The sequence below is a fragment of the Gymnogyps californianus genome, chromosome 1, assembly GCF_018139145.2.
Source record: "Gymnogyps californianus isolate 813 chromosome 1, ASM1813914v2, whole genome shotgun sequence".
In the NCBI taxonomy this organism is placed as follows: Eukaryota; Metazoa; Chordata; class Aves; order Accipitriformes; family Cathartidae; genus Gymnogyps; species Gymnogyps californianus.
In genome coordinates, this window is record NC_059471.1 from 99,959,739 (window position 1) to 99,986,360 (window position 26,622).

General features: G+C 40.5%; 1 protein-coding gene across 2 annotated transcripts in view; it reads left to right on the forward strand.

The window, feature by feature from the left end:
• ERG (ETS transcription factor ERG) overlaps nt 1-26,622 on the forward strand; it is a 147,820-nt gene that overhangs the window by 62,481 nt on the left and 58,717 nt on the right. The window contains exon 1 of one of the 2 annotated variants that reach the window (XM_050903852.1): nt 20,014-20,535. The exons of the other annotated variant lie outside the window; for it this stretch is intronic. Within the exon in view, the coding sequence (XP_050759809.1) occupies nt 20,518-20,535 (18 nt within the window). The 5' untranslated portion in view covers nt 20,014-20,517. Of the gene's footprint in view, nt 1-20,013; nt 20,536-26,622 lie in introns of those variants that run through there. 2 annotated transcript variants of the gene reach the window in all.

Below are 26,622 nucleotides of genomic sequence, written 5' to 3' on the forward strand. Positions count from 1 at the left end.
AAGTTTCTACCAATAGGAAATGAAGAAAAAGTTCATATTTCATAGTGTAAATTTTTCTTCAGAGTAGTGTGAGGCATTTTTTTCTACCTGAAACTAGATCTTAAACCAATATATAGGCACGTAAATAGAAATAACTTCATTTTCTGAATGAAGGTTGGTTACATGGCTTGGTGGCCCTTGTCATTTTTTTTGGATCTGGGCAGCCTGAACTTAACATCTTAGGAAGATGACTCCAGAAGGACTCCACTGTCTTCAGAGGGAGCCAGTCTGACTACCCTAGAGCTTTCAGATAGCTAGCATAAGCAGAAATGTATCCCCTGCTTAAACTCAGATTTAGCCTGGTAGGCCAAAAATTTCAAAACTGCCAGAAGTTTACTTTCAACACTGAGGCTGTTTTTAAATCTTCTCCCTCACACACACATGCATTCTGGCTGCTATTTATCACTTTAAATTGTTCCCTATCAAATATGAAAAGTGTTATGAGTAGCTAGGATGAAGTGCAGGCTCTAAGGAAGACAGTGACAAAACTCCCCTGGCTTCACTGGAGACAGGATTTAACCCTCACCATCTTTTTTTAGCTATATGTATATACTTTTACTGGTTATGAACTCTATCACTTTTTGCCATTTTATTTTGGCAGAGTTTAATGCTAGATAATAGTATGTAGTTTTTTGAAATCAAATTGCTAGCTTTGTAAAAGAAAATGAAATAATCACTTCGTGGTGGGTTGACCTTGGCTGGATGCCAGGTGACCACCAAGCCGCTCTATCACTCCCTTCCTCAGCAGGACAGGAGGGGGTGGGGGGGGAGAAAATAAGATGGAAAAAACTCATGGTCAAGATAAAGGCAGTTTAATAATGCAAAAGCAAAGGTCACACACAGAAGCAGAGGAAAACAAAAGATCTGTTCTCTACTTCCCATCAGCAGGCGACGTCCAGCCACTTCCTGGGAAGTAGGGCTTCAGTATGTGTAGCAGTTGCTCCAAAAGACAAATGTCATGATAACAAATGCCCTGCCCCCCCCCTCCTTTCTCTTAGCTTTTATTGCTGAACAGACATCATATGGTATGGAATATCCCTTTGGTCAGTCTGGGTCAGCTGTCCTGGCTATGTCCCCTACCAAGATCTTGCCCACACCCCAGCCTACTGGTGAGGGGGCAACGTTGGAGAGAGAGCCTTGATGCTGTGCGAGCACTGCTCAGCAGTAGCTGAAACACTGGTGTGTTAACACCCTTCTAGCTACCAATACAAAGAACAGCACTATTAGGGCTGCTATGGGGAAAATTAACTCCATCTCAGCCAGACCCGATACACACTTTTAAGCATAATTAGTACATTGAAAAAAAATGGCCACATGTATGTGTTAAAAACAGGAGACAGTAGGGCCATCCAGAGGGAAACGACAAGATAACTGGTGAGTAGGTTTCTTCATAATAAGGCAACATGTTTGAATGTTTTTTAACAAACTATTCAAGATGTAAATACTGTCTTTTTTCTTCTATAGTTGTCCATGAACATAGAATTATTTTCTATGTATTGTACAGCCTTTGAAGTAATTCACACATTGCATCAATGCATTCAGGCTGTGACTTGCTCACAAGCTGTGAATTCACTACATTGATTTAAAAACTTATACTCAAACTGTATGACCAGTCCTCTCGCTGCATTTCCTGTAGTACATTTTCTGAATGAGTAACCAAAACTATCTAAGCTACAGGGCCAGAAACAAATCTGGCAATGCTCAATTGTTTTTCATTGAAGTCATCTTTCAGTACAGAACTTCCATGAATAAAGACACAGTAGAAAGACACTTGTATCCTTAGCTTCCAAAACACCACCGTCTTGTCATAGTTTCATGTCAGTGACTTCAAAATGTGCCACATGGAAGACTAAAAATACGTAAATCTTTACAGCTGTAGAATATATAGATTAGCAATAGTTACTTCAGAAGGATGACGTAGCACACAGCCTAGTAATTCTTTTTCTGTATTGAGTTACAATTACAGTAACTAATGGTGCTACATTTTAAGGGAGTTTGTAGGACATCCTACTGAATTTTTTACTAGCAGGGATTACTGAATCCCCCAAAAAAGTCGTTAAAAATGAGCTTGTGGAGTGTCAAAAATGCCAAACAGTGAACATTTTTTAAAGTATGCAAATATTTGCATCAACGCCTGCATTAATCTTAAGTATTTTGACACACAATGAAAAAAGCATTAGCATGAGGAATACATTACACAAAACCACAATAATCACTGAGATTCTATAACATCTTGATGACCTCCCAAAATCTAGCTGATATAAACTTTAAGCTAGTAGTAGCGATGTTGTAATTTGTCTTGTAAACAGCTTGAGAGATTTGGATGAAAAACATCAACCTTGGCACTTGAGTTTTTTTAAACAAGCCACCAAAAAAATGTATACACAGAAAAGTCACATATCTCAGCTTTTTTGGTAAGCTTCATCTCACCTAACTTCAGACATCTGCAATGTCTGCATTTAAGCTGTTTATCCAAAGCTCCCTTTACGTGAACGCTCCTCTCCAGTGGGAGGGAGCCAGCCATTTTTAAAGGCAAAAAATAATCTCAGCTGAAAGCAGTCACTGAAAGTTAACCAGAAAAAAAAAAAAATCATACTGAATACAGTCCTCCTGATTCCCTAAAAAGATGCTCTGGAAACGGTGTCTCACTGAAAGGAGACATCTGCAAAAGGTGGGGAGTCCTTTGGGAGGAGGGAAGGGTTGTCCTCGGGCGGGTGTCCCCGGAGGAGAAGCGGAGCTGTCCAGCAGTGCCGGCACAGCGCACCGAGCCATCTTCGGGGTACGGCTGCTGCTCTGTCTGGCTGAGAGAAGACATGCACGTGGGGAGGAAGTCCTACCTTCCCCTTCCACCAGCAAGGAAGCCCTGCACTTGCATGCATTTCAGCTGCAGCTAGTATCACTTTTGAAGCCTCCTTGTTTGCAAGGGCTAAGAAGGTACCGAATGTGTCTGACATCATCCACAAATGTTAAACACAAGTGTAGCTGGGTCGACGGAAGTTCTCCTTTGAAACATGCTTTTGAAACACTGCAGTCTTCAAAGCTGGCTTACATACCCTGTGCTGTGATACACAGCCTTTTGTTTTGCATAAGTGTTTGTTTTAATGAGGTAGTGCAATGCAGCTCATCAAAATCAAAAACATATGATGCACCCTAGGCAAGAGAAAGGCAATAACTATACAGATTTTTGAAGAGGGCTAGTCATACCACAGGCTACCATTATAACAGAAAAAACAACAAGAATTTTAATATAGCTGTCTGGCCAAATATATTAATTTAAATTGAATGGCTTTTTCTGATATTATAGCTGTGAGGCACAATGTTCTACTGGCAAGCATCTTCAAAACCTTTTTTAGAAGATTTGCTTCAAATTATTTCTGTGCACCAGATCTTGATGGTATGTACATTTGGGAGTCTAACCAAAGGAAAAAAGCTTTTGATTAAATCAATGACCTTTCCTGGAGGTTGAATAAAATGGAGATTGTAATACAAAAAGCTACCTCCTCCAAACAGTGTTTTCTTCAAAATATTTACTCTAAGCTCTCCTCCATTAACTTTGCCCTAACTTTTTCACAAATGTTCATATCCTTGTGCCAGCTCAGAAATATACTTTCCCATTAGCAAATCCTTTAAAATAAATTTTAGTCATTTCCATGATTACTTCCCCAAACGGCTTGCTAACCACCAATTACCATTCTTTGCCAAAAACTGCTGGGTGCTGTTTACTCTTGGAAACTTGCTCTTTATTGTGCTCATGCTTTGTTGTGCTGCTTCAAAACCTGATAATACTTGTTTCCCTCAGCTAATTGCATCTCTTCCCACTTGGCAAACTGGAGACATTTTCCTGCTGATGTGGAGAAGAATGAGTGTGATCATTTCTTAAAAATTATTTTCTGTATTGATTTCACTTGATAAAAAATGGTGTCATCTTATCCTGGCAAATATCTTTGCACTTTTTTATTATTCCATGAAGCAGAGCTCTGCGAACCCACTGAAGCAGAGAACAACCTGTAACATCCTCCCCAGCAGCTGATGTTAATGAAAGTTGAGTCCCACAAGGAGACCAACAGCTTGTGTGATACTAGGCTACCTGTTATTAGATTAGGCTTGCTACAAAGCCATCATAAATTTCACCAAAAGGCACAGGCTCAATAACAACTACTGTGCTGAGCTCGTGGAAGAAAAAGATCGCTTTCCTGCTCACCTGGGTGGTCGCATTTTCACTTTGGTGTGGGGCAACCTACAGACAGCCCTGACACAGCTTGAAGCGGTCTCTTACAGTTTCTTCTCATGCTGTTTGGGGTGGATACTGATTCTCTGCAACCCAAGTTGTTTTCTACAGCAAAAGAAAACTTCAGTGATCCCTTTAGGGAAGGCTTTTTTTTTTTGGCCTGTGCATGTCTGATGCACTATAAATGACCTGATCAGGATTTGACAGTCTGGATCTATGCTGATAATGCAAAGATTATTTTAGAACAGAAAACAAGTCTTTGCTATATACTTTCTAGAAAGGGAGCGTACTGTTTTTCATTCCACAACACCACTGTTTTTCCCAACATGCTTTCCGTAATTTTGGAGCCATAAAGGTGATTTAAAGCAATTCTGAAAATCAGTTAAGGAAACAACCTTCTAACAACATTTCTCCCATCCCTTTTGCATCGCATGTTACATTGTGCTGCAATTCTAAAAAGCTGGTGGGCAATTCTGAGCCCCTCACAGGAGACAACAAAATTCTTCAAGGTGTAAGGTGACAGCAATTTGCTTTCTCTTACAAGACAACATCTCCTCCTCTATCCACAGAGGGGATGAAAATTGCTAATGGAAATATTAGCTAATATTATTTCCATTATAATAGCCCTGCTGCTCTGAAACACAAAGTGGTGGCCAATCCTTCTGCTAAGTGTTCCTTCTCCCACCCTTAGCCTGTGGTACCTTTTCTGAAATCCCCATGCAATCATCCTCTGCAGTTAATAGGAGTGCACTACTGGGGCAGGCCCAAGGGGCAGCATCCTCCTTCGGTGAGCTGCAGTGAAATAACTTTGGCCAGAGAGTTTAGTGGTTCTGTCTTGGTTTCCAGGTTGCATCAGTTGTCTCCCCAGGAAGGTCTGGATGGAAATCTTGCTTGTGGAGCACCACTCCTGACAGCAGCATGCGACCCCAAGGCATGAAGGGAGTGTAGGCATAGTGGTGCCGGGCTGAGCACACGCTGCCGCCTCAGGCATAGAGTTTCACACTTCTTAATAACAGTGCAGATTCACACTGTTTTGTTTTCAGTTACTGTCTTTGCCTTGAGATATCTCCTTAGAGGCAGGTTACTGTCCATATTTATTTGTCCTGTGCCCAGATGAAAATTCAACATCCACCAATTAAACCTGGTTTTGCAACCCATGGGATTGAACACAGAATTATAGTCAGTCCCCACAGAGACATAAATGCCCACTCCATCTTAGTGGACTGAAAAGTCTGAATCTAGAACCCAACAGCAATGCTCAGGACTGGTTCTTTCCACTGCTCTCACACATGGGCAGCACAGGGCCCTGATCAGTTACATACAGTCACACTTAGACAAAAGTGTTTCAAATAGGAACTTTTCTTCTCAGAGTAGTCCTATGTTTTAGCATGATCAGCGTTGTTTCTTTTGCACAACCAGATAAACAACAATTTCCTAAAATAAGTTTATTTCATTATGATGCCAAAGTAACCTACTACATATCCAATGACTGTTTTCATATCCAGACAATTTTTGGTGAATTTGTCTACTTACCTGAATGCTTCTGAGTTTCTGACTCTACCATTGGTCACCAGATCTGGTAGGGTTGGAGTTTGGCAAAGCTATTTTTCTTCTGACTTACATGCATTTGATTACCTGATTTGCTGTTCTGTAAGTGTTGGAGGATGTCCAAGCCTGTGTCGGATTTGAGTATTTTCCAGCAAAGTGTTCTCATTTATATGCCTGGTTTTTATGAAGCAGAGATGTATTTTTCCTTTATCAAGGCCCCCAGCTATAATTCTCCCAGGGCTAGACCTGGAGATGTGGTGGTGCCTCAGGGCACACCCTGATTTCAGAGATGCCAGTCTCAGCACAGCTTGGGACTCAGCCTGCAGCATGATGGCCCTTTTATCTCTGCTCAGAGGTGAAAGGGGCAACAAGGAACAGCTGATTGATGCGTGTGATCAGATATCTCCCACACATCACCTTGTGGCAGCATGGTATGTCTCTGTTCTTTTAATGCCATGTGCAGGGATGGTGTTTGTGACTTTGGATAGGAGACCACTTTCCTTCTAGTTCTGCTCACTTTTAGGTTTTCTTCCTAGTTTTCTACAAACTTTCTTAATAATAATTGATGTTCTATTAGCTCCCCATCTGAGTTTTTTTTTTCTTCCACTAGTTTCTGTATTTACCGGTAGCAACCTATATTTCTACCTGCATTTGCCTACTGACCTTGGATTCAGGAAATTGCCTGAGTACATGCTTAACTTTGCGGATAAGCTTAAATTTCACCAATTTTAATGGGATTTAAGCATGTGCTTCAAGTGAAACCTAAAATTAAATGTCCTTCCTGAATAAGGATGTCCTCCTGAATCAGACACTGTATGCATTGCCTTAGAATAGATCCTGGCTGTCCCTCGAGTATGTTAGACATGCCGGATGGTTTCAGAAGTGGTTAATCTGATGAAAGAATTTATCTCAGAGTCCTGAAAAAACCACAAGTTTCCTTCACTTTCAGTCTGCTGCTTTGATATTGTTGGTCAGCTGCTTATGCTGCAAGAGCATTTGCGTGGAAAGTTTCATAGTCTTACAGTTGTATAGGTAAGAGATCCACCCATCTGCTCACATTTAAGAAGCTGGTGTGTCTTTTATTTCTTAACTCCATGCAGATAACTCCCTTTGTGAATACAGACTGGGCTTGTGTAGTACCATTTTGAGAGTGGAAGTTGTCAGATGAAGACCAAAACCTTCAAGACTCAAGAAACAGGCACAAGATGATAAAACACAAATACTGCAAAACAAAAAGAGGGCAAGAAGTGCAAGGGGCACGTACATTCCCATGACTCTTCTTCCTTGGACAGGCAACACACTGAAAACTTTGAAAAGGGAAGAAATACAGTGTCAATACACAGCACAGTACCATATAAATGTAATATGGGAGATACACACCATTATTCCTGCTTGTGGCACATTGTTGTAAACGGGACACAGCTTTCTGAGTATATAGAAACATTTTGTTTTAGAAATGTTGCACAATGTTTTGACATTTCCTGATTTTCTCACTTTTTTTTTTAATGATCCAAAGCAACTCATGGAATTAAACTCAAATTTGCAAATGTTTCAAATGGCTCAGAATTGTATTTTATAAGGGATATATTATTCACTTCTCCCCAAAATGTGGGAACAATATCCCCATTACGATGTTTGCAGTTCTCCTCAAAAACCATTCTCCCAGTAAAGTCCTCCTCCCTAATGATCTGCTTTACTTAGCCTAATTTATCCGGTGCATAAGGATTTTTGTCACCCTACTGTATCCTTTGCATTTCCTTAGTACATTCTAAATATTTGGGGAAGGGGTTTCTTTCCATGTCTTGCCCAGGGAATCACCATGTAATGAATGAGACTGAAGCCCAAAACAGCACGGTGATTAGAGCATGAATTTATGTATATAATTTCCATAAGGTACTTTAATGCGTGAGATTTATTTTAATCTGTAGGTGTTCCAACTTGAAAATGGCAGGGTAAATTAAAATAAAAAAAACTGTAGGAAAAAAACCCCACAATAAGAAAATTAGCCTGAGGGAGAAAATCCTTCAAATGAAACTTTGCCCATAGCAGTTGAATATTTTGTTAAGAGCTGAACACACTAAAATCATCATCGTAATTGAAGATTCAACTGTTTTGACTTCTTTTGTACAATCTCTAAAATTAATAACATAAATTGCCATGTATGAATCTGGCTATTCATAGTGCACAAAGTTCTGTTGTTTGGTATAGGAAGCTTGCAAAAGCAATCTACTTGTTTTCCAACCTTACTTGAACTAACGTAACATTTTATTTGTTATCCACTTCAATTTTGTTTCAAAGGACAATTTCTAGAATGACAGCTTAGTAACATCAGACTTGCTGTAACTTTTGCATTTTTTACTTTTCTATTAGAAGCTCAAGCCAGAAAAATATCCCACTTCTTGGCAGCTGATTAGAACCATTTACTATAATTTTTGACACTGCAATTATACGGTTCTGTGTCAAATAATACATTCCAAATTCTTTCCTCATGGAGAGAGCTGTGTGGCTGGCAATATTTCGATGGACTTCCTTGGATCATACTTGTGATATTGGCAGATACATAGCTTTGGTTCTGCATATGCTTGGCTTGAACAAAGCGTACACAAACATAAGTTTGAGAGAAATGCGTTCTTTTATAACGTTATTCTTGTGTGTTATTTGTACTCCAATGGCAGACAAAGCTTCCCCAACCCCCAGATCTGGGGCTGCCATTGTGCAGGACCCGGGAGGAGTTTATGATTGAAGGTCCTGATCCAGGAAAGCATCTGACCAAGTGTCATATCGTAGTTCAGTTGCTTGTAATTCCTTCTGTCCCACTTTGCACAGGACAATTAAAGAGCAAGCGAGAGGCTGAGCTGGGGAGTGAGTGACTGAATGATGAAGCTGCTGTCTTGGCAGGTGGCAGGTCCCGCTGGCGAGGGATGGAGGTGATCCGAGTGCTGTGCCTGGGCATGTGCTGGGCTACTGTGGAGAAAGGAGGGGGAGCTTTCCCTCCTTGAAAACGTTGAGAATTGTGCTCTTTCCTTCCTTGGCTTTCATGACAAGTGCCCTGAAAACAAAGTGTTGAAACCACTTAAAATATCTGTTCAAGGGAATGTCCCAATGTTGTGAAAGCCTGCTGTTATTTTTGTTCAGGCCAAAACTACTCAGCAAGTTTGTCCTGAACTAGCAAATGGCTTCAGCTGTCCCCAAACCACATTATTTGGCAAATAACTGCATTGCCCATAAATAAATACAGTTTCACCAAACTGTGATGGAAATAATGCATACGGTAAGAGGTCTTTGCAAGACTGGAACTGCAGCTTGGCCTTGGAGGGGAACAAGCGCTGTACTTGAGTGCTAGGATGTTAAACCACCTGGCTATCTTAAATACCTGTGGCTAGTTGGCGAAGTAGGTTGATATGCTGAGTTACTCCTTATGAAGTACTGGCACTAATAGTAGTGTCAGCAGCTCAGGGTAGGAAGGTCAATCCATCTATACAGGACTGTTTTTCAAATGGCATTTTTCTATATTCTTGGTAAGCCCATTATCAATATTATGTCTAAAAAAAGTCTGTTGAAGGCTATTTTCCACATCAGACAGGAAAGTTCAGGTTTTCTGAAAATTGCCTGCATTTTTTTCACCTGCTGTTTACGTCTCCTAAAACTGTGAATATCTGATTACACTGGTAAATCTTGCAGTTGACTGACCTACATTGGACATGCAAACCAGTGGCTTCAAGCATTTGCGCCTACGTTATGTGAAGGCATGAACAGAGGCTCAGTTACAGCTAGAATGAAACTTCTCAGAAAAAGTAAAAATTAAAAAAATAAAGTCCCAAGCCTGAAGAACCACATCCATAAATTTGTTTCATACGTTTTATGTAGTCTTCACTGAAGTCAGTGAGAATGTAGTGTTCAATTGTGTAAAGATAAGCCCATATATAAGTCTTTTCAGGACTGAAGTTCACATCTGTGGTGTTACTTTCAAAGCCAAAATAAGATCATTAAAAAGAAATCCAACAGTTACAGTTGCTAAGTGACAACAACGCAGGTACCAGTAGTGTCCTTTGTTGAACCTAAGAACTGAAAAGCTATGAAATATTAACACTTAAAGAAAACATCAATCTTGGTTACTTTGAAGTCTAAGAAGAATTTCCTACTTTCCCTTTCCCATTCTCATTCCCTTTCCTGTTCCCTTGTGTTTTTCCTTTTCCTTTTTTTTAATGCCAGATCATTTAAAAAAATGACTGACATGAATAACATTTCTTCTCTCCTCTCCTCCTAACCAGTTTGCCATTTACAAGCCAAACAAAATTTTCACCTTGATTCTCTTGCTTGTTAAAATAGAATTGTGTATGGGATACTGGTTACAACTTTATGGGTGAAAAGAGGATCACCCCTCCATCAAGGCAGCCATTCAATGTAGGGACAGATTTGACTGGAGGGACAGTCTGGGACAGGCTTGCCTCAGGTAGATCCTGTCCAGATTTCTTAAGGAAACAGAGCTCTCCGCCCATTCAATGGAGGGGTTGAGAGCTCAAAGATAATCAGCTTTCCATGAGGTTGTGCAGCTCAGTAGGGAGGTGAGGGAAAGAAGTTGTATGCCCACCGAGGGAAAGGCGGGAGGAGCGTTTTGTGCTGCACTGGGTGCATTTTGCATTGCATTTGGCCGCAGCTGCCTGGCGTACGGGCACCTGCACGGACCCAGACTGGCTACAGCACCCTGACTCTTGCACAGCATCCATGGGTGACAGGAGGGAGCGGAGGCATCCTTGGCAGTGGGGAGGAAGCATTAGGGGGCAAAGATGCAAAGGAAACCAAACTGCCTTAATGCCACAGGTCCTTTTTGAGAAATGCAGTAGCACTTCAGATAGACAGAAATGTTTTAACAAGGAACTTCTTCTGTAGACCAGTCACAGTACATTGTGGGAAATACCGGGCTAATTCTAGAGTGAGTAAGATCAAGTGATTCAAAATCAGATCCAGCCCAACATAAGAAAGGATAGTTTAAATGTTTATCTTTCAGTTGATACAGTCTTTTGAGAAGATAGGGATGAAGAAGTAGACACCTCATGGAGTTGAGTGCCATGAACTGGAAAAGTTTGGCATCTTCTAGAGCTGGGCCCAAAACACAGATCCTTTTAGAATAAGTGTCCCATTCTACGGGACTAATGCTGCATACAAAACTTCATTTCTGTTTTACTGGATCCCAGCTAATTGCGAGTGGTTGTTGGGAAAGTCACAGGCCACCAAGGTAATTCAACACACATGTTTTAGCAAGTTTTTCACACATGTCTGGCAAGCCTTTCATAGTAGGAGAAGGCTTTAGGGATTCTTTCCCGGGCCTTAAATCATGCATTAAATCCTATCAATTATTGGTTCCCTCCCTGTTTCCACTTCTGCTCATTTTTTGTTATTGAACAGTACTTTTTGTGTCTTGTAACATGACCTACTTAGAGCCCTTTGAAACTCAGAATTTCCAGTTTGCAGGAAACTGTGATAATGTGTAATTTTGTTTAATTCTCAGTGGGTTGAAACCTTAGTCCCATTGAAGCGAAAGGAGTTTCACCATCCATGTCGGTGGAAGAAGGACGTTGTCTTTATTTTTCTTAAAACACTGTGTAACCTACAAAGTGCTTTAGATATGAGTAAAAAGATTGCGATGATGATGACAAATCCCAGGTCTGTAAAAACTCTGAGTTAGAATTGTCTTGGCGATTAACTATATTCAATGGGTTTTTTTGAAGTGATAAGCATTTTATGCCCACAGTTTTTATCCATTAAAGTAACTGAGAACTCCTTTGCTCTCTTTCTTGCCGGTGTATTCAGTCCCCAAGAGAAAATATTTTGGTTTATCGTTGCCAAGTCCTTTGATTTCACTGTAGTACTTTTAAGATAATAATCTAGTTTTCTTGTATGTTTTTGGAAATATTTTTCTCTAAATGTACTGAGCTTTAGAAATGTGGTCATATGGAAATCAGATCAGGTAGGACTTTATCAACGTGGCATTTCTTGGGTGTTGGAAATAATTGGTATTTGTCATCAAGCTTTACAGATCCAAGGTACGCTGTTTGTCTTTAGAAGAGTTCACAGGCATGTTTTGTTCTGGTAGTAAAAATTGATTTTATAAACTGCTTGAATAACACCAAAGGTAGAGAGTTGCCAACAGGCAGTTCCTGGGATCACCCAGTTTCCAAATAAAAGTCCTTTCTCCTACCCAGATGATCCTGTGTGACCACCACTGCAGATATGGGGTAAAGCTCCCAGACATGGGATCTAGCAGAAGAGAGGAATGAGGGGTTTCATTGCTAGAGAAATGAGTGAACTATTTGTAGCACATCATCATGCCATAATTTGAGACCTATCCTCTCTGCTCTTCAGAAAGCTGCAAGAAAACTGCAGTCTCTACAGGCATTTTTGGTTATTATTTCCGCTCAACATATTTGCTCTGCTCTTCAAAAAGGCGATAAATATTTTTAGTTTAATTGTGTAGCTGAGGTTCAAGGACCAGTGTTAGTTAACGTGATTTTTTTAATTTTTTTTTTTTCTCACAAGGCATATGGTATTACTGGGTCTTAGAGAGAGCCAGAAATATCAGTTACAGAAATGTGTGAATCTTATCCTTTTTGGACCACACAGCCTAGCCTTGGGAGTATTCTAGAAGATGTGCTATCACATTTTCCAAGTGCTTAATTTCTATTTATTTTTTGAATCTTACTGCAAAATAATTTTTCAATGATGATTGTTTTCATGTTTTCAATATTTAAAAGGGCCAGCTGAATGTATTCTTCTGTCCTGAACAGAAAAAAGAAAAAAGAAGACAAAAGCAAGTTGCCAGTGCAGTGGAAGTAGTTTGCTTTTACTGTATATGTATGCAGCATGCATTTAGTGTTTGGAAACAGTGATGGAAATGGCATCTGCTGCAATCTGAATTTCTTCTTCATAATTTTGAGAAGAGAAGTGTTCATGGAGGAGTCTAATTAGTGCACTGCTCCATCAACCCCCACCCCATTGCTCTTCTAACTGTGCCCTGTCACACACAGCCGAGAGTGGCACCAGGCAATGGGTCCCTACTGCAGACAGGGCAATTATTTCAGTTTTAACATAAGATACTGTGAGATACCTGGCACAGATTGAGACAAACTAAGTAGACCAAAGTTTTGTTTGTACGTCTGTTGTTTCTTTTACATTTCCTCTCTTCCCCACTGCTGAAGAATTCACCTTTGGTGGAAGACAGCTGTCTAAATTGAAGGAGGCTGATCGATACTGGGGAAGAAGATAATGGGCAATCCATTTTTTTGCTGTTGTTCAAATCTTGAACTACATCTGAGTTCACAGTTAGCATGAAGATGTATAAAAGTCCTGAGGGTTTCTATTTGTGTCTGTCTGTCTGCTGGGGTGGGGGTGGGGATATTCCTGGGTGCGTGCATGTGTCTCAAGGTGGTCAAAGGGTGGCAGATTTCAGTTATTAAGAATGATCTGGATTAGCCCTGGTCTTTCTGGGTCACTAAGTTTCAAACACAGATATTTCACATCTGTTTCTTGTTCACAGCCACTAACAAAGAAGTACAATACCGAAAGAGTCCCAATTTTAGATGTGTGTCTGGTCCTTTAAGGAATTCAGCTAGTTACTTAGAGAGAGGAAAAAAAAGCACAGCTATACCTCCTATTCAAATTTGCAGATTAGGCAAAAGCTGGGAGGTGAAAGGTCAAATTAAACAGTTGAAAGCATTTTCTATAGACTTCCTGGTCGTGGAGGGGAAAAAAGAGCACGCAGTCCTCTAAAGCATGCTATAAAAGCCAGAAGAGTGTGAGAGACACTTTAATAGGTTCCATTCTTGATGAAAATCTTGAAACAGCCTCACTAATACGGTGTAGAAATCCAGTATGCCAGACATATTTGCTGTGTGCAATGCCCATCAATCGAGGAATGGTAGGACCTTGAAGAACAGTGTTCCGTAATAACCAGTTCAAACTATTGTGTAGTTCAGTTAAAATTTTCTAAAACATTTGGAAGAAAGTGATGAAAAATGTTGGCCTTTGCCCTCACAGTTACTTCTTTTTGCTTGCAGAGAAGTTGCTTTTTTGAAGTGTTTTGGTTTGGGGTTTTTTTTGTGTGTGTGTCCTGTGATATCGTTGTCACTTAACCAGCTTTAAATTAGCATCAAACATAAACCAAATAGCTTTCCTATTGGTGGCAACTTTCAGCTGAAGGTTTCAGCGCCCTTTAATTATTAATCCATACAGCACTCCTTTGGCATTTGGTGGTACAACTGTTAACATTTTGGAGATGGGAATATTAAGGAAGAATGAAGGGAAAGATTAGGTGAGATTCATCTCACGTAAGCAGAGTTATCCAAAAGCTGAGTGTCTCAGATAATCATACAGGTTCCCTTTGTAGGTAATGTAGAGAGAGAAGTACTTTAAAGGTGTGATTCATCTCACATTTAAGTAGCTGTGGTAGGTGAGAATGAATGACATGATGAAGATAGTTGTATCGGGGACTGCAGAAGAAGTCTTGGAGGGCTAGCTTAGTCTTGACACCTACATTTAAAATTGTTGAAGCCTGATGAAGTGAATCCCACTTCAGCAAATAGTGATTCAATTCCCTGTCTGCAAATGAGTGTGTCAGCACTTCCCTGTTATGAAGTACATGCGTTGACTATTGCAAATAACTCCAGTGTCAATACAATAGTGACTGTGTCAATGTATGTAAACAGAGGTCCCATGTCATTTCCCATTTCTGTGGTTTTTTTTTTTTTATGTAGAGAGTATAGCTGGTCTCCAAAGATGATCAGAACAGAAAAGGTGGGCAAACAGGTGTGCAGTCACCAAAAATATTTTGGCTGATAGAAGCTTAAATAGTTTGAGTCACAGTTAGGGACTCAGAGTTAGTAAATGAAGTACTTTGACTTTCGCTCTGAAAACTTTCAACATTTCATTTCTGTAAAACTTTGTCCATTGGAAAACAATCCATTCTTGATTGCTATTGTTCCATGAAGTAACGTTAAAAAAAAATTGTGTTGCCCCCAAATCAGGCTCTCTCCCAACTTTTCAGCTCTGCCAGCGAGTGAAGTGAATTCATTGCTATGAGAGGAAGGAAGGTGGGGATGGGGGAAAGACGTGAAGGGACTAATTGGCCGAACGGGTTGGAGCAGCTGAAGATAGTGCGTGGGGTGATGGAAAGGAAGCAGACGGGAGAGGGAGAAGACGTTAAGTTGTAAGCCAGCCCTGAGGGCAAAACCGATGGTGGGTGCCACCGCAGCAGGAAGAAATCTCTTTTATCTGCTTCTGTTAAAGTACTCTTTTTATTAAAAGAAGTAATTTCTGACTTTGGAAAGAGCTGTTCATCGCGTCGTGTTGGAGGAAACAATGCAGCCAGGCGAGCCAGCGGCTCTCCTTTAGAGGGGCACAGAGCACCCTCTAGTGACCGCCGGTGCCGAGCTGCCCGTGGCTCCCAGGGGTGCTCCCGGCGCTCAGCACCAACTGGGGGAACGTCGAAGGGATGAGGACGTGTTCCTCCTCCCTCCACTGCGGGGCAAGACCTGGTAGTAAGGGAAATGAGAAGCACGAAACCTTGGAAACAGTGCTGGAGGAAAGGGTGCTTTTCGTGGGATGCGTGCTGCGTTGCCTCAGTGGCCAGGTAGTGATAATTAGTATTAATTACGCGGCTTTACATGGGCTGCTTGCTTTGACATAGTAATTGGGGTTTGGCGAAAGCAAATGCCCCACTTCACTCAGAGTAGCGCCTTCCTCCCAGAGCTGACCTCCACATTTCCAGCCATGGGTCAATGGGCATGAGCCCACCGCAGAACTGGACCCCATTTTTCTCAGGACGAAGTTTGTCCTGTCCCCTCAGACCTGGTGCTACATCAGACCCACTCAGGCATGGAAGGAAGAGGTCCCTTCAGCAGCCCCGAAGGCCCAGCAGTCGTGGGGACGGGGGACAATAGTCCCTCATCCCAGAGAGCAGTGCCTGAGCTGCTGGCCCCGCAGCCCCTCGGGGCAGGTTGTGAAACTCCGTTCTCCTGAGCACCCCTGTTTGTTCCTCTGCTAAAAGCCTATTTGTGAGAGCTTTCTTTGTGGTGAGGGGAGAGTTTCCCCCTCTGTGAGCAAATTTACTGACATTTTCTTCAGAGCCAACTGAAAGCTGTGAATTAAAGGGAGGAAGTCCTGCTGAAGGGCTTGCTGACAACTTGGTAAGAGTGTATTTGGCCCTCACACGCTGAGCTGAGTATGGCCAAACTGATGTTTGGAGCTACATTTAAGCAAAATGCTACATCTTTGTGAGAGGATTAAGACCCTTACAGATGTATCTTCATGTACCATGAAGTAGCATTAATTTGCCTGAATTTCTTAAAATCTGTTTCCAAAAACTGCAACGCAAAGTCTTTTATTGTACTCAAGCTTTTTGATTTGTAGCCTGGTTCTACCTAGAGGAGAACCTCCTTTTTACCTGTAATGTTGGTAAGAGGAACAGAGCTCACTTTTTCTTTTCTCTATTCTCTTCTTTTCTTTTAATACCCACATCTGCAGACACTGTATGTACACATACTAAGCATAACACACAAGGTTAACGTGTCTCCAGCTTGCCCAATTATTTACCCAGAGTTATTTATAATGTAAAGAAATCTGTACAGTTAAAGAGATGAAGGCCACATTATTAGCAGTACTAAGAACATTTTGAAAGTAAAAAGGAAAGAAGCTATCTGGGCAGACTGCTGAACAAGCGTTGTGAAAGTAAAAGACATGAGGATAGCAGAACGCGCCTCTAGTCTCTTGGTCAGCCTGGGCTGAGAGCGGCGTTCTTGGTTTACCTCCCAGACAGCAAGACGGATTGTAGATCTGTTTACATAGGGAATAGTGCAATATATTTCCTACGTCCTAACACTCTAGCAGATATGATAGGAAAAAATCTGAGGACAGGATTGTTTTTTAGAGTTAGTAGTGGTGTTTCAAATAGCATGAGAAATGGTCTCTTAAGTGTTTAGGTGAGTACGTTCATATTGAACATATTTCTAGTACATCCTAGAAAGGATGCAGCAAGCAAAACAACTTTTTTCTTTGAAATTTCATCTTCTTTGTTTAGGACCTAGTCTAATCACTTCTATTGCATGGTCAGACCAAATCTTTACGTCTGTACAGGGCCCTGTTGGTTTAAGCAGGCTTAGATCAGCGTAGATCAGATTCTTCGTCTCCACTTTAGAAAGCTCTTCTCTAAAGAGGGAGCTCTTTAGTCCTAAAGGTAGAAGGCACTTAAAGCAGTGTTTAAGCCTGTCTGTATTCAGGAAAGAACTTAAGCACAGCTGTAATTCTGAGGCATGTGCAAAACCCCTGTTTTGCTCAAGAAACTTAAGCACATGGGTAATGTTAACACATGCGGTAGTGTTTTGTTGCTCTGTGGTTTCTAGATGCAGGCTTGAATGTAGAAGAAAATTCCAACAGAAAGGAGCCTAGACAAATTAGAATGACTAGCTTGAGAGAGAAATTAAGGAGGAAGGGAGTGTTAGGTGACTTGTGTGGATTTTTAATACTTTTTTGTGTTTTCATTCTGTTTGTTGACCAAGCCGCATTTTTTCAAACTCAAACAGCGTTATTTCAGACAATAGCACGTAGTTGCCTAACATAACAAGAACGTGTTTTCTTTCTATTTAACCTTAACAAAATGCAGAAAAGAGAAAAATAGTAGAAGTGTTTGTACTATTTTTCTTTTGCAACTGGATGATGGTGATTTGATAACCCAATATTTTCCTTTCCTTACAATACCAAGGCTCTGTCTTGCAATTGGATCGACGTAAGTGTAAGCACTCAGAAATCTGCCTGTGGGTATTAGTTTGAAAGTCAAATAAACTGCATTGAATTCTTTGGCACAGAATGTGTGCCAGTTTAAAATGGCAAAAGCCTTACCAGGCTGTGGGCTCTGTAAAACTTATATAATAATAATAGAGCTCAGCAGAGTCTGATACTGCCTGCCTTATGCTTCCAAAAGCCCTATATAAATCAAGAGGAGGTTTGTCTATATGGAGGTAGGCTGGAGAAGAATCATTACTAAAACCTGCTTGTGAATGAATTTGTTAGATCCCATCCACTGGAGAGCTGGAACTGATACTTCAAGCCTCTCAGTATATTTGAGAAAAAATGAAATATCATGGGCTTAACTGGAGTGGAAGTCACCCAACTGAAACATTATACAACGCTTTGAAATTTCAAGTAAAAGGTTCTAATCTTTTGGCTGTCTTGCTCATTGTTTGGAGATGAAAAGGGAGGAAATCAACGTCCCCATGAAATACAATTACTGTAAATTGCTTTCTTTTCATACTGCTCGTAATGAAAATAGGAAAATTACCAGAAGTTACCTACTCTGCAGAAGCACAGTAATTCGGTGGAGGTAGACTGCAAGAAGACATTCAGCAGTGCAACACCAGATTTCTATATGAACCAACTAATGGAGAATATAAACTATTGCACGACGGTGCTGACTCTGGATTGCTCTAAAGTAATGAGAAGTCATCTTTACAGTGGAAGAAACCAGAGCTCCTTAAAGTGAACTATGAAATCAAGCTAAACTTGTACAGGGAGTTGATCCTGTGGCACCTCAGGATCCGGAATGGGGAGGAAAAGCAGGGTGTCTGCTCTCCCCTCCCCAGTCTCTCTGTCGGGATCTGGAGTCAGCTGGAGGCTTGCTCAGCCCCTTGGGCTGGCTGACGGGGCCCCAAGGCTCGTGAGGCAGCTGCAGATGAGTTGGGACACAGGCTCAGCTGGGTGACACACCGCCAAGCTTGAAAAGGGGCTTCCTGGGGGCAGCTCTGCCAGATCCCAGTTGCACTGGTCCCGTGTCACTCCGTTGTGTCCAGGGATTTCCAGCTCTGTGGTCCCCATGGGGCACCTGGAAATGAGGATTTCCCAGTACATAGTGGGTGGCAGAGCCATTCCCGTGAGCAGGGGCGGGTGGACGAGCGTTTCCTCTGCCCTGCCTTGGGTGAGATGGAGCAGCGCCTGCAGGACAAGTGCCCGAGGGACAAGCAGGCAGCGCTTCATGTCCTCCGGGTGCGTCTCTGGAAAAGTGCGTGGCCGCGTTTCACCTTCTTCGGGTCAGGATAGGAGGGGAAGAGTGAACTGGGACTTACCGCTGTCATTGTGTACTATTGGGAAAAAATGCATGCCAAATGCCAGCAGTCATCACCAGTTACAGAACAACGCTCCTATTTCCTTTTCTTTTCCTAAGGAGCAGGAGAGGAAGGCGTTGGGAAAGGGTGAGGTCATCTGCTTCCACTAAATAATGCTACAACAAGCCATCGCTATTTCTTGTTCTTTTTATCATACCAAAGTCCCTGGTCAGAGGGCAGGACCTTCTTACAGCAGGAATTATCTACCCAGTGCTGCAGTGCTTTCAAGCAACGTGTCCATGATTTGATGTCGTTATAGGAAGCATTGAGAAATCGTAAACCGATTATAGTAGGACCAGCTTTTAAAAATTACAAGGTTATTAAAAAATTAATACATTCTGACTTCTTTTCATTTTTCCTTCCATTTTTGAGGGTCCTATTTTCAAGCTTTTCTCTTCTAGCTGAAAGCTCAGAATCTCTTGACACCAGGAACTGTGTCTTTTACAAAAACGTAAAATGTTGTGAGACTCGTAAGAGCAAGAGGGTTGTGCCAGCACTGGATCCTGAGTGGTTTTTTACATGTGGACTTTTACACTGGCTGGTACTGTGGAAACACTTTGCCTTTCTTATTCCCATCCTTTTTTTTTTTTTTTTTAGTTCAGCACTCCTAAGCAAGGGTCTGGGACAGGGACGGTATTTTGTTTGCACAGCTGGTAGTTCTGGGGTGCCCTGTGACTGCCAAGTGCTACAAAAGGACAAATAAAAATATAACACTGAATAAAAAATGACTATCACACTCCAACCGGGAAGGGAATCGCCAGTGAAACCATCTCATTTTCATGCATGGATAGAGCTATGAAATAAAGGAAGAGTGTGGAAAATTTAAGACTGTTTATGTCATTCAGGCATTTGCTTTTGAAACGTATGTCTTTTTGTGACTTCCTTTCCTCAGTAAGAAAGAGGCATCAAAAAGAAATTATTGTCTCCAATCTACTTGCTTCTTCTCTAAGAAAAAAAAAAATGTGCTAGATCAGATAGGCTAGAAAGTGTCAATAGCTCAAGAATCCAGGAATGAGGTTAATGGACAAATATAGATGTGGTGTAAGCGGGGCTAGACTTCATTAACATATTTGGAGTTCCACCCGCTTATACCAAGTGTGGCTTTGGCCCTGAATCAGCAATTCCCCAGTGAATAGACTGCATGAAACTAGTGCCGAATTTGGCCCATTTCATCTGACATCTGCATCCTGCCTCAAAGTGGCCCGTCACACTTACTGCACATCAGATCACACCTGCCCAGGCAGTCACAGGCAATTGGCTTTTTTGTTAAAAAAAAAAAAAAAAATTAAAAAAATTAAAAAAATTTAGTTGCATATCATCAAGAAAAACAACATTGTTTTAGGACTCTTATCTCTTCACTCCCAAATATCCTGTTTCTTCGAGCTGCAGTGGCCAGGACCAATAGAAACCTCTTCCTGCCATTGGCTGACTTCATTTCCCAGAGTTAGCACAATCTCATCCGCTCTAAACAACCTCATCAAAACTTCTTTCTGGTCAGAGCGAAGCAATAATTATTATTAGCAATTATTAGCGATCAATAATCTTGATCACATTATGGCAAGCACTATTAAGGTAAGAAAGGGGTACCTTTTTTGTTGGAATTTTTTTCAGTGGCGTGTTCTTTGGTTTCCTTTATCAACCTAGATAAGTTAGAATTGGGCAACACCCCCACTGCCACAATAGAGGACAACAAGATTTCCTTTGTACTGCCTAGTAAATTTCCTTTTTCCTACTCCAACCATCCGCAAGGCTTAAAAACTTCAAACTCGGAAAAAAAATTGGGTTTTTTAAATTCACTGTTCAGTGCTGTGGATTGCATATGTGAAGCCCTTTTATGAGAGCTTCTGAAATTTCTTGTAGGTATCATTCTGACAACTTGGATGTGTTTGCGGACTGCCGTAAGGGGAGAGGGTGTGCACTGGAAGGAAAAAACGGGATCCTAAGAGCACTAACCTTTTGGATACTTTTAAATGTTTCTCTTGTTGACGGGGACACAGATACTAGCAAGTGGGAATGAGAGGCACCAGCTCTTGCTTCTCTCTCATGCAGGTGTTAATGATGTGCTTTTCTAGAAACTCTTATCCTTATACTCGGGACCTTTCTGAATGTTATTTTAATGGTGGCGGCAAGATCTCATGGGTGTGTTCTTTTTTGTTTTAATTTTTTGGACAATAAAATTCTTGTACTGGCTTATAAATTGATCTCGGTGCATGGTTTGTTTTTTTTAAGAATGGCTTTGCTGAGTTTTTCAGGTTGTGTCACTTAGAAAGTTGAATAAATCTATATGTCTATCTATCTAGTTTTTGCTTCTCTATATGTTGCAATAGATAGCAGTTACAGATATAGCAATAGCTGTGATTAATTGCAGAAGTATAACTGTAACTAAACGCTTTGTGATAGTGAAACTAATTTTACGTAAAGAGCAAAACAGCATGTACAGTGAGGACTCTGCGGTGTTGTATTATCAGATTTGGGATCAAGGTATTTGTTTTCTTCATGGTATTGTGTATTTCTGTACTTTTCTAATTATGCCAGAGATTTAGTAAGAGATACGGAATAGCAGCGGTGCCTGGCCATTAGCTAAGTGGAGCTGCAGTTTGATTTCTCAGTAACTTCTGCTTAGATGTTTACATTTTAAAGATCATTTGATGCTTTTTGTTATGGTTTTTGAAATCTGAAAGTCTTGCCTGAAGACAATGTGATTAAAAAGACTAATGAACCTTCTCTTTTTGTAATCACTGATGCTTTCAAGAGGCTATCTATAGAGACAAAGATCTGAATCTCCTCTGCATGGCTGGCCAGTATCTATTATATGCTAAGTAGCTCCTGAAACAGCTGAATTCCCTTTGGTTTTGCTGCGCATTTCGGAGCACACAGGACATGACAGGCGCTCTATGAAAATCTTGAGGTTCAGGGAGTCAAGTTTTGCATTGCTAAAAGAAGGGCTATGTCCTGAGATAGTAACGCTGGTTTTTGCGTTTATTAATCAGAATGCGCTATTGATGTTGATGGGAGATTTTTTTTCAAAAATGATGGTACAATGAAATTAGATGTTGTATGCATTTTGAGGGGCTCTTATTATTTATTTTTTAACATTTTGTATTGGCTGAATTATAATAGGGTAAATGATTGTAAACAGTATCTCGTCGTTATTATTTTACCTCCACCTTACACGTACAGAGGTGAGAAGAGACCGTGTGCAGTTGTGTATGATACAGCCTGGTAATGCAATGCAGTCAGCAAAGCCTCCTGAGTGGAAAAACATACACTTTTGTCTCCTCATCTGGGAGCGTGAAACTTGCAGGGGGAAATAGGCACCCCAAAACATTGAGGATTTTAGTGCCGAGGGTGCTGGGAAGGCTTATATGCTGAGGCAAGGATTTTATTTATGCAAGTGCAAATGTAAAATGACTGGAAAGAAATGACAGGTGCTTTGTACTCTAAATGCAGGAAATGTACTCTGACATTAAGCTAAGCCAGTCCGAAGAGATTCAATTCCTCTTCTATACTGAGTAGATAAAGAAGTCATTTAACTGAGAGGTTTCTGAAATAAAGAAATTCCATTTGAAGGCCGAACGGGTGTTTGTGCTTTTGCTAAACAGTTAAGTTTAGCAAATGTTTTTTGCAATTTCAATGTAATGGCCTGTGTTGTCTGCTGGCAACAGGTAGCCCAGCTGTCCCAACGCAGGTGACAAGAGGCTGTGGTCAAGGAAGGTGGAGAGCCTTATCTGGGATCTCTGTGCTGGGAATTCACTCTCTTCCTTAGGGAAGCTGTGGAGTCATTAAATGTCAAAATTGGGTTGCGAATGGCTATGTATTTGTTCATAACCGGGTAGAAATTGCTCTAAACATGCACACATGCAAAGGTGGCCTTCCAGTAAGACTGTTTGATTCATACTTTTCCTATCACAAACCTGCAGACAGACCCATGGGGCACTCGGGGCTAGTGAGAAATCAGGCTGGCTTAACTGGGACTAATCGGTATCTATGAAGGCAAGCATTTGTGTAAGTTTTCTGGCACTGGGTTTGACGTCACAAGCGTGGCTTTACTGGGAGATACGTCTCTTCTCGTCCCCTGCTCTCCTTCTGCTGCCCCCTTCCCCTTCTCTCCCATGATAGGCAAAGCGCCGCAGTGGAAGGTTTCTCCTAAGAAGGAGGAAGCAGCAGTGCCTTTTTCTTGGGCTCTGACATGGATGGCTTACTTTAATTCTGACCTTTACGCTGTAAGAGCGGCCGCCCTCGCTCAGGCCGGGGACCTCTCCCTCTGACTGGGAGCAGGACCAGCTCCCGTGGAGGGCGGCGTAAGAAACTGCGGAGAGGAGAGTGGTGGGAGAAGGTGTGCGCTTCCACAGCCAGGATTTTGGTTTCGGTACGCAGTCAGGGAGCTGATACTTCTAATGCATTCGCTTCCCTATACCTGGTGCGCACGCGGCTAACCTCACTGTTACGTTTTTTGGCATTTGAAGAATAAAATGTTTTTTTCAAGTGGAGAAAGTCTCCTAACAGTCAGGATTTCAGTGCTAAGGTGACATGTTTCCTTCTGGCACAAGTAGTATCTGACAGATATGTGCAGTAGCACAATGGTGCAGAGCACTGAAGCTGAAGACTATCAAATCAATACAGCACTGCTGATTATAAGCATCCCACTAGTAACTGTAAATACAATTTTAGAAAATATCACAGACTTCTGAATTAGGCATCTGTCTTTTTTGGTGTTTTTTTTAATAGAATGGAGCAAAAATTATTTAATTGTTACCTTGGGATGAAGTAAAAATACTTATCCTGAAGGTAATTTTGTTTTTTTTCCCATTATCCTATAGTGGAGGAAAGAACATTAAATAGAAAAATACAACTAGAATTCTACTTCCTTGCCATGTAGCAAGCCTTGTTATATTTCTCTCCCTGCCTGCCAATACAATTATACTTATTCTTAGAAAAGTTCTTCAGTAAGTTATCTTGACTTTACCATGACTTATTGATTACACTTGTGGATATTTCTTTTAGTCTAATTTACTTGTAAATATGCGCATGTCCACTTTTTATTATTGATTCCTAATGTGCTGTTCACATAGAAGCTACGATTTCCGGGAGAAAAAGTCTTTGTATTTGATAAAGGACAGGACAATCTTTGTGGTTTCTAAGGCTTGAAAGAGTATGGATAGACTGATTAAAGCAGTATATAGTGGCAAGATTTTTTTTTTTGGTGAGGAATCTTAGTCTGTGCTTCTCTCTATAGTATTACTTTTCTCTCACTTTTTTTTTAGAAAATCTAAGTACTCACTCAAATACTTCTAAAGCCAAGGAAAGCTGGAGATAGTTAAAAAAAAAATCTGTTTTTGGCGTATGGAAATATTTAAGTCTTTGTTTAGAGGACTGCAGCTGCACTGAATCCAACAGAACTAATACAGTAATTTGTACTTCTGTTCCTTGCATTAAAAAAATTATAAAGAATATTCTCTTTTTGTTCTCATCTCAGTTAGCAAATGATCCAATGGTATATTTAACTTTAAGCCTGTAAATACTCCATTGGCTTCGGTGATATGACACAACCCTCTTAAAGCTAAGCACACACCTGAGTGCTCTGGTGAATCAGAAGCAAGAAGAGCAAGAGTGCCTTAAACCACTTAGCCTGATCTTGCACTCCTTAATTCAAAGTTTCCACCAATTTCATGAAGATTTTGTTCCAATAAAGACAGTAGAGTCAGACCTATAATTATTTCCAGGTAAAATAGTATTTCTGACTCAAATACAAATGTACAATTTCCAGGAAGAAATAGTCAAATAAGAACAGAAGAAGATATTTTGGGGATTTTTGTGTTGTTTTCTTTTGCTTTTAATCAGCAGTCATTTAGCTCAATCTGGTTTGTGGCTACATATGCCAAAACAAAGTCAAATATAAGGATTTTGCTTTCTAGAATTAAGTCCCCAGGCAAGGAACAACAGCTGGGAAATGCGTATGTTTGACTGAGTTGTTGGTTTGTTTGTTTGTTTGTTTGTTTTTTCTTAACAAGAACTATATTATCTCTTAACAAAATGTTTTTCAGCAAGTTCCATAAGTTACAAAAGGCCTTTCAGAAATAATGTTAAAAGAATCAAGTGCTCTTGGAGAATGACTTGCTGAAAGATAAATACAGAAGTAGTTTTGAGAAATGCGAATGCCAAAAGATGATATTTATTTTCCAAGTGTCAGTTTATAATCCAGTAAGAATATATAATGCTGTTCAGTCAAAAAGAAGTAGGCTTCATAATGCAAGTTTCTAAATCAAGCCAACAGAATTATTTTGGAAATTAGCGAAGTGGAGAAAAGAAAAAGAAAAATTGGGTTTGTATCACCTTTATTATCAATTTTAACAAAATGAAGGTGATACAGGAGAAAATATCACATGCAGTGCCAAACATTGTCAAGTTAACAAAAATCTTTTCATTGACTGCAATGTGGTTTCGATCAGATTCATCATTAACTATTAAAAAATTAATTTCTTTTGATAGATAATTATACAGTAGAGAAATACTAGCAGCTTTTCACATTGTCAGTAATGAAAAGCCAATGGTTGGACAAAATGGCATGTGTTCTGCTAGTCATCTTGCTGTCCTTAATATATATTTATGTATTACAGAAGAAATATTGACTGTGTTCAAAACACCGACGACAATACAGAGACTTTGAAGTGCTTGTATGAAAAAGGTATCAATCCTTTCCTTAAAGGATGGATGTGTCTTTATGGTTGAAGGGGTTATTTTAAATGTTGTAACCAAGCCTACCTGAGGTTGTATAGTGCTGTGTCCGTCAATTTATTCCCTCCCCCCGCCCCCCTTAAAAGAAGGACTGTATAATCCTGTAAACAACTCATCACAGTGAACAGAGGGAGAAGAAGTTTCAGGAAATCTGGTGAGATTCAGGTTGCAAACCTGTATCACAAGGAAGTTATCTCTCTCCTTGGCATGCATCCTTAGGCACCGGGTTGCTGATTTTTACTATGCACATAGTCATCCTATTAGAAAGATTAGACATTGCTTTCAGGAAAGGGATATTAGTGGGTAATAAGTAATATTAGTCATAGTTTTTAGTAACTACTGTGTACAAACCAGTGATAACCACTTCTGGTAATTATCATGTCATATACTGAATTGTTTCAAAGTAAAATGAATAAAATGACAATTATTGTCATAAAAATGTCACTGAACATTAAAAGGTAAAAAAGAATCATGAGTAATGCAATTTTTTAAGGCTAGGCTGAAGGACACACCAAGCGATCACCCACATACAGTGAACTAGGCAAATGGTCTTTTGGAATGGTAGATTTTGGAAATTAATGAGTGGAAGGAATGCATATGATATGATGTCTCCCTTCACTTGCAATGTATATTTGGAGTGTATATCTCAACTGATGGGTGGGAAATGGTGTCACTAGGCTGGCGTAACCTTGTCACACTAGGAGAAGATCTGACTTGCTTAGTTAAATGTTTGTGTTGCCAGGTTAACCAGTGCCTGATAGATGGGAAGGAAATACAACAACAAATTACAAGGACTGGGTATATGCAAATACCTGCAGGAAGGGGTGGTGAATAACTATTTACGGGAAGTGGCAGAACTCTTTAAAATGACCTACCTGACTTAAGAGAGATGAGAGAGCGAGATACAGAGAAACAGTGCTATAA